Genomic DNA, 13809 nt, shown 5'->3' with positions numbered 1-13809 from the left:
ATTTACAAGGGCCAGGAGTTACCCCATTCTATTGTCCTGTTCCAGGCTCTATGTACAAGGGCCAGGAGTTACTCATTCTATTGTCCTGTTCCAGGCTGGTTGTACAAGGGCCAGGAGTTACCACATTCTATTGTCCTGTTCCAGTATGTACAAGGGCCAGGAGTTACCCCATTCTATTGTCCTGTTCCAGGCTGTATTTACAAGGGCCAGGAGTTACTCATTCTATTGTCCTGTTCCAGGCTGTGTGTACAAGGGCCAGGAGTTACTCATTCTATTGTCCTGTTCCAGGCTGTGTGTACAAGGGCCAGGAGTGCAGGCTGGTGATCCACTACGAGCAGGGCTTCTCTGTCCTGGCTGAGCAGAAGGGGGAGGACCAGGTGGACCAGGGGAACCAGAACCAAGCCAAACCTCTCCTCTGCTACCCCTTCGAACGCCTCAAGATGTCCTCCGACGACGGGGTCAGGATGCTCTTCCTGGATTTCAGTGGAAAAGAGGGTGAAATTGTAAGTGTGTTTTTTTAAAACAAGAAGCAAGGCATCCTCCTCTCGATATTCCACACTACAGTAGATCCACCATGTGACCTTTCCCCTACATTAACCTGGTTATCATTCACCTATCAGGACCATTGTTTCTACTAGGGACAGGATCACTCTTAACAACCATCTCTGTTAGTTGATGACTGTACATGAGACCGTATTTCATGGAGGATAAAAACACCCAGTTGACTCATATTTCATTGCAGTTTCTCTTCTGCTCTACTTAGCCACGGTTAAATTAACACAAACAAGTAAAGATGGAAAAGTTTCCACAGAATCCCCTATACGTTAAACAGGAAATGAGTCATACATGGGCATACTGAAACACTGTCCTGCAAGTCCCTCTGCTGTTTATGAAAATAACTCTGTTTAGATGTGTTCTACTCTCAGAACACTACAACTGTAATAGAAAATAACTAATGGAACTCACCATTAGATCTCATGGAACTGTAATATAATAGAACTAATGGAACTCACCATTAGATCTCATGGAACTGTAATATAATGGAACTCACCATTAGATCTCATGGTACTGTAATTTAATAGAACTCACCATTAGATCTCATGGAACTGTAATACAATAGATCTCACCATTAGATCTCATGGAACTGTAATATAATGGAACTAATGAAACTCACCATTAGAACTAATGGAACTGTAATATAATAGAACTCACCATTAGATCTCATGGAACTGTAATATAATATAACTCACCATTAGATCTCATGGAACTGTAATATAATGGAACTCACCATTAGATCTCATGGAACTGTAATACAATATAACTAATGGAACTCACCATTAGATCTCATGGAACTGTAATATAATGGAACTAATGGAACTCACCATTAGAACTCATGAAACTGTAATATAATAGAACTAATGGAACTCACCATTAGATCTCATGGAACTGTAATATAATATAACTCACCATTAGATCTCATGGAACTGTAATATAATATAACTAATGGAACTCACCATTAGATCTCATGGAACTGTAATATAATAGAACTCACCATTAGATCTCATGGAACTGTAATACAATATAACTAATGGAACTCACCATTAGAACTCATGGAACTGTAATATAATAGAACTCACCATTCGAACTAATGGAACTCACCATTAGATCTCATGGAACTGTAATATAATAGAGCTCACCATTAAGTCTCATGGAACTGTAATATAATAGAACTAATGGAACTCACAATTAGAACTCATGGAACTGTAATATAATAGAACTCACCATTAGATCTCATGGAACTGTAATATAATAGAACTAATGGAACTCTCCATTAGATCTCATGGAACTGTAATATAATGGAACTCACCATTAGATCTCATGGAACTGTAATATAATAGAACTAATGGAACTCACAATTAGAACTCATGGAACTGTAATATAATAGAACTCACCATTAGATTTCATGGAACTGTAATATAATAGAACTAATGGAACTCACCATTAGATCTCATGGAACTGTAATATAATATAACTCACCATTAGATCTCATGGAACTGTAATATAATAGAACTAATGGTACTCACCATTAGAACACATGGAACTGTAATATAATGGAACTCACCATTAGAACTAATGGAACTGTAATATAATGGAACTCACCATTAGAACTCATGGAACTGTAATATAATGGAACTCACCATTAGATCTCATGGAACTGTAATATAATAGAACTAATGGAACTCACCATTAGATCTCATGGAACTGTAATATAATAGAACTCACCATTAGATCTCATGGAACTGTAATATAATAGAACTAATGGAACTCACCATTAGATCTCATGGAACTGTAATATAATATAACTCACCATTAGATCTCATGGAACTGTAATATAATAGAACTAATGGTACTCACCATTAGATCTCATGGAACTGTAATATAATGGAACTCACCATTAGAACTAATGGAACTGTAATATAATATAACTCACCATTAGATCTCATGGAACTGTAATATAATAGAACTAATGGAACTCACCATTAGATCTCATGGAACTGTAATATAATATAACTCACCATTAGATCTCATGGAACTGTAATATAATAGAACTAATGGTACTCACCATTAGATCTCATGGAACTGTAATATAATAGAACTCATCATTAGAACTAATGGAACTGTAATATAATAGAACTAATGGAACTCACCATTAGAACTAATGGAACTGTAATATAATAGAACTAATGGAACTCACCATTAGATCTCATGGAACTGTAATATAATAGAACTCACCATTAGATCTCATGGAACTGTAATATAATAGAACTCACCAGTAGAACTAATGGAACTCACCATTAGATCTCATGGAACTGTAATATAATAGAACTCACCAGTAGAACTAATGGAACTCACCATTAGATCTCATGGAACTGTAATATAATAGAACTCACCATTAGATCTCATGGAACTGTAATACAATAGAACTAATGGAACTCACCATTAGATCTCATGGAACTGTAATATAATAGAACTCACCAGTAGAACTAATGGAACTCACCATTAGATCTCATGGAACTGTAATATAATAGAACTCACCATTAGATCTCATGGAACTGTAATACAATAGAACTAATGGAACTCACCATTAGATCTCATGGAACTGTAATATAATAGAACTCACCAGTAGAACTAATGGAACTCACCATTAGATCTCATGGAACTGTAATATAATAGAACTCACCATTAGATCTCATGGAACTGTAATACAATAGAACTAATGGAACTCACCATTAGATCTCATGGAACTGTAATACAATAGAACTCACCAGTAGAACTAATGGAACTCACCATTAGATCTCATGGAACTGTAATACAATAGAACTAATGGAACTCACCATTAGATCTCATGGAACTATAATATAATAGAACTCACCAGTAGAACTAATGGAACTCACCATTAGATCTCATGGAACTGTAATATAATAGAACTCACCATTAGATCTCATGGAACTGTAATATAATAGAACTCACCATTAGATCTCATGGAACTGTAATACAATAGAACTAATGGAACTCACCATTAGATCTCATGGAACTGTAATATAATAGAACTCACCATTAGATCTCATGGAACTGTAATATAATAGAACTCACCATTAGGTCTCATGGAACTGTAATATAATAGAACTCACCATTAGATCTCATGGAACTGTAATATAATAGAACTAATGGAACTCACCATTAGATCTCATGGAATTGTAATATAATAGAACTAATGGAACTCACCATTTGATCTCATGGAACTGTAATATAATAGAACTAATGGAACTCACCATTAGATCTCATGGAACTGTAATATAATGGAACTCACCATTAGAACTCATGAAACTGTAATATAATAGAACTAATGGAACTCACCATTAGATCTCATGGAACTGTAATATAATAGAACTCACCATTAGATCTCATGGAACTGTAATATAATAGAACTAATGGAGCTCACCATTAGAACTAATGGAACTCACCATTAGATATCATGGAACTGTAATATAATAGAACTCACCATTAGATCTCATGGAACTGTAATATAATAGAACTAATGGAACTCACCATTAGATCTCATGGAACTGTAATATAATAGAACTCACCATTAGATATCATGGAACTGTAATATAATGGAACTCACCATTAGATCTCATGGAACTGTAATATAATAGAACTCTCCATTAGATCTCATGGAACTGTGATATAATAGAACTAATGGAACTCACCATTAGAACTCATGGAACTGTAATATAATAGAACTCACCATTAGAACTAATGGAACTGTAATATAATAGAACTAATGGAACTCACCATTAGAACTAATGGAACTGTAATATAATAGAACTAATGGAACTCACCATTAGATGTCATGGAACTGTAATATTTTAGAACTCACCATTAGAACTAATGGAACTGTAATATAATAGAACTAATGGAACTCACCATTAGAACTAATGGAACTGTAATATAATAGAACTAATGGAACTCACCATTAGATCTCATGGAACTGTAATATAATAGAACTCACCATTAGATCTCATGGAACTGTAATATAATAGAACTCACCAGTAGAACTAATGGAACTCACCATTAGATCTCATGGAACTGTAATATAATAGAACTCACCATTAGATCTCATGGAACTGTAATATAATAGAACTAATGGAACTCACCATTAGATCTCATGGAACTGTAATATAATAGAACTCACCATTAGATCTCATGGAACTGTAATATAATAGAACTAATGGAACTCACCATTAGATCTCATGGAACTGTAATATAATATAACTCACCATTAGATCTCATGGAACTGTAATATAATAGAACTAATGGTACTCACCATTAGATCTCATGGAACTGTAATATAATGGAACTCACCATTAGAACTAATGGAACTGTAATATAATATAACTCACCATTAGATCTCATGGAACTGTAATATAATAGAACTAATGGAACTCACCATTAGATCTCATGGAACTGTAATATAATATAACTCACCATTAGATCTCATGGAACTGTAATATAATAGAACTAATGGTACTCACCATTAGATCTCATGGAACTGTAATATAATAGAACTCATCATTAGAACTAATGGAACTGTAATATAATAGAACTAATGGAACTCACCATTAGAACTAATGGAACTGTAATATAATAGAACTAATGGAACTCACCATTAGATCTCATGGAACTGTAATATAATAGAACTCACCATTAGATCTCATGGAACTGTAATATAATAGAACTCACCAGTAGAACTAATGGAACTCACCATTAGATCTCATGGAACTGTAATATAATAGAACTCACCAGTAGAACTAATGGAACTCACCATTAGATCTCATGGAACTGTAATATAATAGAACTCACCATTAGATCTCATGGAACTGTAATACAATAGAACTAATGGAACTCACCATTAGATCTCATGGAACTGTAATATAATAGAACTCACCAGTAGAACTAATGGAACTCACCATTAGATCTCATGGAACTGTAATATAATAGAACTCACCATTAGATCTCATGGAACTGTAATACAATAGAACTAATGGAACTCACCATTAGATCTCATGGAACTGTAATATAATAGAACTCACCAGTAGAACTAATGGAACTCACCATTAGATCTCATGGAACTGTAATATAATAGAACTCACCATTAGATCTCATGGAACTGTAATACAATAGAACTAATGGAACTCACCATTAGATCTCATGGAACTGTAATACAATAGAACTCACCAGTAGAACTAATGGAACTCACCATTAGATCTCATGGAACTGTAATACAATAGAACTAATGGAACTCACCATTAGATCTCATGGAACTATAATATAATAGAACTCACCAGTAGAACTAATGGAACTCACCATTAGATCTCATGGAACTGTAATATAATAGAACTCACCATTAGATCTCATGGAACTGTAATATAATAGAACTCACCATTAGATCTCATGGAACTGTAATACAATAGAACTAATGGAACTCACCATTAGATCTCATGGAACTGTAATATAATAGAACTCACCATTAGATCTCATGGAACTGTAATATAATAGAACTCACCATTAGGTCTCATGGAACTGTAATATAATAGAACTCACCATTAGATCTCATGGAACTGTAATATAATAGAACTAATGGAACTCACCATTAGATCTCATGGAACTGTAATATAATAGAACTAATGGAACTCACCATTTGATCTCATGGAACTGTAATATAATAGAACTAATGGAACTCACCATTAGATCTCATGGAACTGTAATATAATGGAACTCACCATTAGAACTCATGAAACTGTAATATAATAGAACTAATGGAACTCACCATTAGATCTCATGGAACTGTAATATAATAGAACTCACCATTAGATCTCATGGAACTGTAATATAATAGAACTAATGGAGCTCACCATTAGAACTAATGGAACTCACCATTAGATATCATGGAACTGTAATATAATAGAACTCACCATTAGATCTCATGGAACTGTAATATAATAGAACTAATGGAACTCACCATTAGATCTCATGGAACTGTAATATAATAGAACTCACCATTAGATATCATGGAACTGTAATATAATGGAACTCACCATTAGATCTCATGGAACTGTAATATAATAGAACTCTCCATTAGATCTCATGGAACTGTGATATAATAGAACTAATGGAACTCACCATTAGAACTCATGGAACTGTAATATAATAGAACTCACCATTAGAACTAATGGAACTGTAATATAATAGAACTAATGGAACTCACCATTAGAACTAATGGAACTGTAATATAATAGAACTAATGGAACTCACCATTAGATGTCATGGAACTGTAATATTTTAGAACTCACCATTAGAACTAATGGAACTGTAATATAATAGAACTAATGGAACTCACCATTAGAACTAATGGAACTGTAATATAATAGAACTAATGGAACTCACCATTAGATCTCATGGAACTGTAATATAATAGAACTCACCATTAGATCTCATGGAACTGTAATATAATAGAACTCACCAGTAGAACTAATGGAACTCACCATTAGATCTCATGGAACTGTAATATAATAGAACTCACCATTAGATCTCATGGAACTGTAATACAATAGAACTAATGGAACTCACCATTAGATCTCATGGAACTGTAATATAATAGAACTCACCAGTAGAACTAATGGAACTCACCATTAGATCTCATGGAACTGTAATATAATAGAACTCACCATTAGATCTCATGGAACTGTAATACAATAGAACTAATGGAACTCACCATTAGATCTCATGGAACTGTAATACAATAGAACTCACCAGTAGAACTAATGGAACTCACCATTAGATCTCATGGAACTGTAATATAATAGAACTCACCATTAGATCTCATGGAACTGTAATATAATAGAACTCACCAGTAGAACTAATGGAACTCACCATTAGATCTCATGGAACTGTAATATAATAGAACTCACCATTAGATCTCATGGAACTGTAATACAATAGAACTAATGGAACTCACCATTAGATCTCATGGAACTGTAATATAATAGAACTCACCAGTAGAACTAATGGAACTCACCATTAGATCTCATGGAACTGTAATATAATAGAACTCACCATTAGATCTCATGGAACTGTAATACAATAGAACTAATGGAACTCACCATTAGATCTCATGGAACTGTAATACAATAGAACTCACCAGTAGAACTAATGGAACTCACCATTAGATCTCATGGAACTGTAATACAATAGAACTAATGGAACTCACCATTAGATCTCATGGAACTGTAATACAATAGAACTCACCAGTAGAACTAATGGAACTCACCATTAGATCTCATGGAACTGTAATACAATAGAACTAATGGAACTCACCATTAGATCTCATGGAACTGTAATATAATAGAACTCACCAGTAGAACTAATGGAACTCACCATTAGATCTCATGGAACTGTAATATAATAGAACTCACCATTAGATCTCATGGAACTGTAATATAATAGAACTCACCATTAGGTTTCATGGAACTGTAATATAATAGAACTCACCATTAGATCTCATGGAACTGTAATATAATAGAACTAATGGAACTCACCATTAGATCTCATGGAACTGTAATATAATAGAACTAATGGAACTCACCATTAGATCTCATGGAACTGTAATATAATAGAACTCACCATTAGATCTCATAGAACTGTAATACAATAGAACTAATGGAACTCACCATTAGATCTCATGGAACTGTAATATAATAGAACTCACCATTAGATCTCATGGAACTGTAATATAATAGAACTCACCATTAGGTCTCATGGAACTGTAATATAATAGAACTCACCATTAGATCTCATGGAACTGTAATATAATAGAACTAATGGAACTCACCATTAGATCTCATGGAACTGTAATATAATAGAACTAATGGAACTCACCATTAGATCTCATGGAACTGTAATATAATAGAACTCACCATTAGATCTCATGGAACTGTAATATAATAGAACTAATGGAGCTCACCATTAGAACTAATGGAACTCACCATTAGATATCATGGAACTGTAATATAATAGAACTCACCATTAAATCTCATGGAACTGTAATATAATAGAACTAATGGAACTCACCATTAGATCTCATGGAACTGTAATATAATAGAACTCACCATTAGATCTCATGGAACTGTAATATAATAGAACTCACCATTAGATATCATGGAACTGTAATATAATGGAACTCACCATTAGATCTCATGGAACTGTAATATAATAGAACTCACCATTAGATCTCATGGAACTGTAATATAATAGAACTAATGGAACTCACCATCAGAACTGGAATGTAACATCTAACATTCTCTCCTGTTCTATGTTCAGCAGCTGGACCTCCACTCGTGCCCAAAGCCTATCGTCTTCATCCTCCACTCATTCCTCTCGGCAAAGATCGCCAGACTCGGCCTGGTAGCATAAAGGTTCTGTTTACCACCAACGGACCACAAGGACTGAACTGTTCCAGACTTCTAGAGTGGAGTGTCCCGGAGTTCCACAGTGGAGTGTACAGAACAGAGGAGGACATGGCTGATAACTGAACTACAAGAACAAGGACTGTGATGTGCAGTGAACTAGACACAGGATCTACCCTGATTCAAAGTCCACACAAACAGCTCAAAATGAATGGATCATGTTTCAAAAAACTGGAACGAGTTGTTTTGTGTATTTATAGAAACACAGGCATTACTGATGACATCATAGTGAGAGATCAGTTACAACAGAAGAAGTTGTTTTGTGTATTTATAGAAACACAAGGCATTACCGATGACATCATAGTGAGAGATCAGTTACAACAGAAGAAATTGTTTTGTTCAAATCGTCGTTAAGCTGTACAAGAACAATAATCTATTGTTTTGGTACTAAAAACATACTGGAAGTATGATCTATCTAGCATCCATCCATCCTACGCTAATTGTTTATTCGGCAATCTCTGTCTGCAAATAATTCAGCGATTACTGTTAACTTAAATGAAAAAGTTACGGTGAAAAAGATTGTAAAGGCTGCTTGAAAATGTAAATTGTCCTACGCCTTTGGCAGCTATTATAATTCAAGGCTTAGTTTTATTTGATCTCTGTTAATGATGCACATAAATGACATATTTCTGGATCGTTTTTGTATTTCAGGTTGTTCTTGTGGTCTAACTGGTCTTCACTGTATTTCCTCAACAAGAACCAATCAAACCAACGTCCCACAAAACACGCACCCTGAAATGTGTTCAAGTCTCTGTCCAAAAGACAAAATAGAGTAGAATAGACTAGAATATAATAGAGTAGAGTCTACTAAAATATAATAGAGTAGAATAGACAAGAATAGAGTAGACTAGAACATAATAGAATAAAATAGAATAGAATAGACTAAAATATCATAGAGTAGAATAGACTAAAATATAATAGAGTAGAATAGACTAAAATATAATAAGAGTAGAATAGACTAATAGAATATACTAAAATATAAGAGTAGAAGCGAAGACTATATTATAATGACTATAAAATAATAAACTATAAGAGTAGAATAGAAGACTATAATATGACTATAATATAATAGACTAGAAGACTATAATATAATATGACTATAATATAATAGACTAGAAGACTATAATATAATATGACTATAATATAATAGAGTAGAATAGACTAGAAGACTATAATATAATATGACTATATTATGATAGACTAGAAGACTAGAATATAATATGACTAATATAATAGACTAGAATATAATATGACTATAATATAATAGAGTAGAATAGACTAGAAGACTATAATATAATATGACTATAATAGAGTAGAATAGACCAGAAGACTATATTATAATATGACTATAATATAATAGACTAGAAGCCTAATATAATATGACTATAATAGAGTAGAATACACTAGAAGACTATAATATAATATGACTATAATATAATAGACTAGAAGCCTAATATAATATGACTATAATATAATAGAGTAGAATAGACTAGAATATAATATGACTATAATAGAGTAGAATAGACTATAAGACTATATTATAATATGACTATAATATAATAGACTAGAAGACTATAATATAAGAGTAGAATAGAAGACTATAATATAATAGAGTAGAATAGACTAGAAGACTAGAATATAATATGACTATAATAGAGTAGAATAGACTATAAGACTATATTATAATATGACTATAATATAATAGACTAGAAGACTATAATAGAGTAGAATAGACCAGAAGACTATAATATAATATTACTATAATAGAGTAGAATAGACTAGAAGACTATATTATAATATGACTTTAATATAATAGAGTAGAATATAAGACTATAATATAATATGACTTTAATATAATAGAGTAGAATAGAAGACTTTAATATAATATGACTATAATATAATAGAGTATAATAGAATAGACTATAATATATGACTATAATATAATACACTATAATATAAGAGACTAGAATAGAATACCTCAGCAGAGAATTCACCAAAGAAGCACAACACACCTCCTGATTGGGGTTTACATGCCACTGAGTAAGGAGCAGGTATCCAAGCCACTCACACACAACCTGTTGTTCAGCGTCAGAGCTGTTCAGAGCCACTGTCCACAGCTTGAAGCCATCATTCAGCCCATCTAATCTAACACAAAGGGCATTGATATACTTTCTGAATGTCAACTTATAGAAATCAGAGAACTGCTGGAGACTTTCCAAATTAAATCAGCCATTAGTATGGCGTTTGTTGTGTCCTGAGGGCTCCGTGTCCCAGCAGCCTGCCCGTTTCTAGGAGTACGGTGAGTGTGTGTGTGTAAGCAAGTGTTTGTGTGTGTGTGGGGGGGGGGGGGGAATGATTCTTCAGGGCACTTTTGGGGATTTTAGGTCCCCACAAGGATAGTAAAACAAGGAAAATTGTCCCCCATGAGGACATTTCCCACATCCGCATGAGGACAAAGGCTATTCTAAATTTAGGGGGTAGGTTTAGAATTAGGGTTAGGTTTAGAATTAGGGTTGGGTTTAGAATGAGGCTTAGGTTTAGAATTAGGCTTAGGTTTAGAATTAGGCTTAGAATTATGGTTAGGTTTAGAATTAGGCTTAGGTTTAGAATTAGGGTTAGATTTAGAATTAGGCTTAGAATTATGGTTAGGTTTAGAAATAAGGTTAGATTTAGAATTAGGGGGAAGTAGGATTTTGAATGGAAATCAATTATAGGTCCCCACGAGGATAGAAGAACAAAATGGGTGTGTACCATTTTCCTACCTTATCAGGACCACACTGTCCTGACAAGTCAAAACAATGTCCTGATAAGATAGGAAAACAAGAACAATTTAGAAAAGTCAGGACTTGTTTTATGTCCTGAATTTGTTAAAATGCTATGTTAAGTTTAAGGGTTAAGGTTAGGACAAGCTCACTCTCCTTGCTTGTTTTATTACATGAGTCTAAATCACTGATCTGATTTCACCTCCACTAATTAATTGAATTTAACTCCAACTCTCCTCTATCATGACTGAGGGTGGTTGGTCCTGATTCTGTTGAGTACGACTGAACAGAAGGAGCAGATTTTGAATATCACTAATGAGGACAGAACTCGACCTCAGTAATTCTCTACTAATATTTACTTATATCGTTTTTTTTTGTTGCCTTAAGTTATTGAGAACAGGTTCTCTTTTACAATAAGGACATAGCCAAGCTAAATATTGGAGATGCTATATTTATAACATAAAAATAGAATGCTTGGTAGTTATCCCAAAATAGTTGTTTAAGTCTAATTGGGTGGCCTGTGGTGGGATGAGACCAAACACAATGGGGTGTGTGGAGCACCTATAGGGGAGCATTGTTAGCCTGGATGCCGGTCTGTTGTTTGGCAGTAGAGCAGGAACAGACTGGCACCCAGGCCAGAGGAGAAAACAAAGCCCCCTCAGAATGTATCAGGTCCCAAGGTTGCTAACCACAGAGGCTCGACCCCCAGTTCATTCCCATCATCCCTTTCATGCTCTTGGCCAGGGGAGAGAGGAGAGTTTCGACCCCCAGTTCATTCCCATCTCCCCTTTCATGCTCTTGGCCAGGGGAGAGGACGTATAGAGTACTGAGGACCGAGGATGGTATATAGTAGTGAGGACTAAGGGTGGTATAGAATAGTGAGGACTGAGTGGTATAGAGTAGTGAGGACTGAGGGGGGTATAGAGTAGTGAGGACTAAGGGTGGGTGGTATAGAGTAGTGAGGACTGAGGGGGGTATAGAATAGTGAGGACTGAGTGGTATAGAGTAGTGAGGACTAAGGGGGGTATACAATAGTGAGGACCGAGTGGGGTATAGAGTAGTGAGGACTGAGGGGGGTATAGAATAGTGAGGACAGAGGGGTATAGAATAGTGAGGACTGAGGGGGGTATAGTATATTGAGGACTGAGGGGGGTATAGAATAGTGAGGACTGAGGGGGGTATAGTATATTGAGGACTGAGGGGGGTATAGAATAGTGAGGACTGAGGGGGGTATAGAATAGTGAGGACTGAGGGGGTATAGTATATTGAGGACTGAGGGGGGTATAGAATAGTGAGGACTGAGGGGGGTATAGAATAGTGAGGACTGAGGGGGGTATAAAATAGTGAGGACAGAGGGGTATAGAGTAGTGAGGACTGAAGGGGGTATAGAATAGTGAGGACTGAGGGGGGTATAGAATAGTGAGGACTGAGGGGGGTAAAGAATAGTAAGGACTGAGGGGGGTATAGAATAGTGAGGACCGAGGGGGGTATAGAGTAGTGAGGACCGAGGGGGGTATAGAGTAGTTAGGACCGAGGGGGGTATAGAGTAGTCAGGACCGAGGGGGGTATAGAGTAGTGAGGACCGAGGGGGGTATAGAGTAGTGAGGACTGAGGGGGGTATAGAATATTGAGGACTGAGGGGGGTATAGAATAGTGAGGACTGAGGGGGGTATAGAATAGTGAGGATTGAGGGGGGTATAGAATAGTGAGGATTGAGGGGGGTATAGAATAGTGAGGACTGAGGGGGGTATAGTATATTGAGGACTGAGGGGGGTATAGAATAGTGCGGACTGAGGGGGGTATAGAATAGTGAGGACTGAGAGGGGTATAGAGTAGTGAGGACTGAAGGGGGTATAGAATAGTGAGGACTGGGGGGGTATAGAATAGTGAGGACTGAGGGGGGTAAAGAATAGTAAGGACTGAGGGGGGTATAGAAAATTGAGGACTGAGGGGGGTATAGA

At 35.4% G+C, this 13809-nt stretch overlaps 1 protein-coding gene across 2 annotated transcripts in view; it reads left to right on the top strand.

Moving 5' to 3' along the window:
- Positions 1-9721, top strand: part of LOC109888183 (beta-1-syntrophin) — a 68975-nt gene extending 59254 nt beyond the window's left edge. Inside the window, exons 6-7 of one of the 2 annotated variants that reach the window (XM_031816391.1) lie at positions 289-503; positions 8941-9721. In XM_031816391.1, coding sequence (XP_031672251.1) covers positions 289-503; positions 8941-9033 — 308 coding nt within the window. In that variant the 3' untranslated portion in view covers positions 9034-9721. The remainder of the gene's footprint in view (positions 1-288; positions 504-8940) is intronic. The other variant, XM_031816392.1, reaches the window with a different exon arrangement.
- Positions 9722-13809: the final 4088 nt, after the last annotated feature.

This window comes from Oncorhynchus kisutch, unplaced genomic scaffold (assembly GCF_002021735.2).
Source record: "Oncorhynchus kisutch isolate 150728-3 unplaced genomic scaffold, Okis_V2 scaffold786, whole genome shotgun sequence".
NCBI classification, from domain to species: Eukaryota; Metazoa; Chordata; class Actinopteri; order Salmoniformes; family Salmonidae; genus Oncorhynchus; species Oncorhynchus kisutch.
This window is presented reverse-complemented; position numbering and strand designations above follow the sequence as displayed.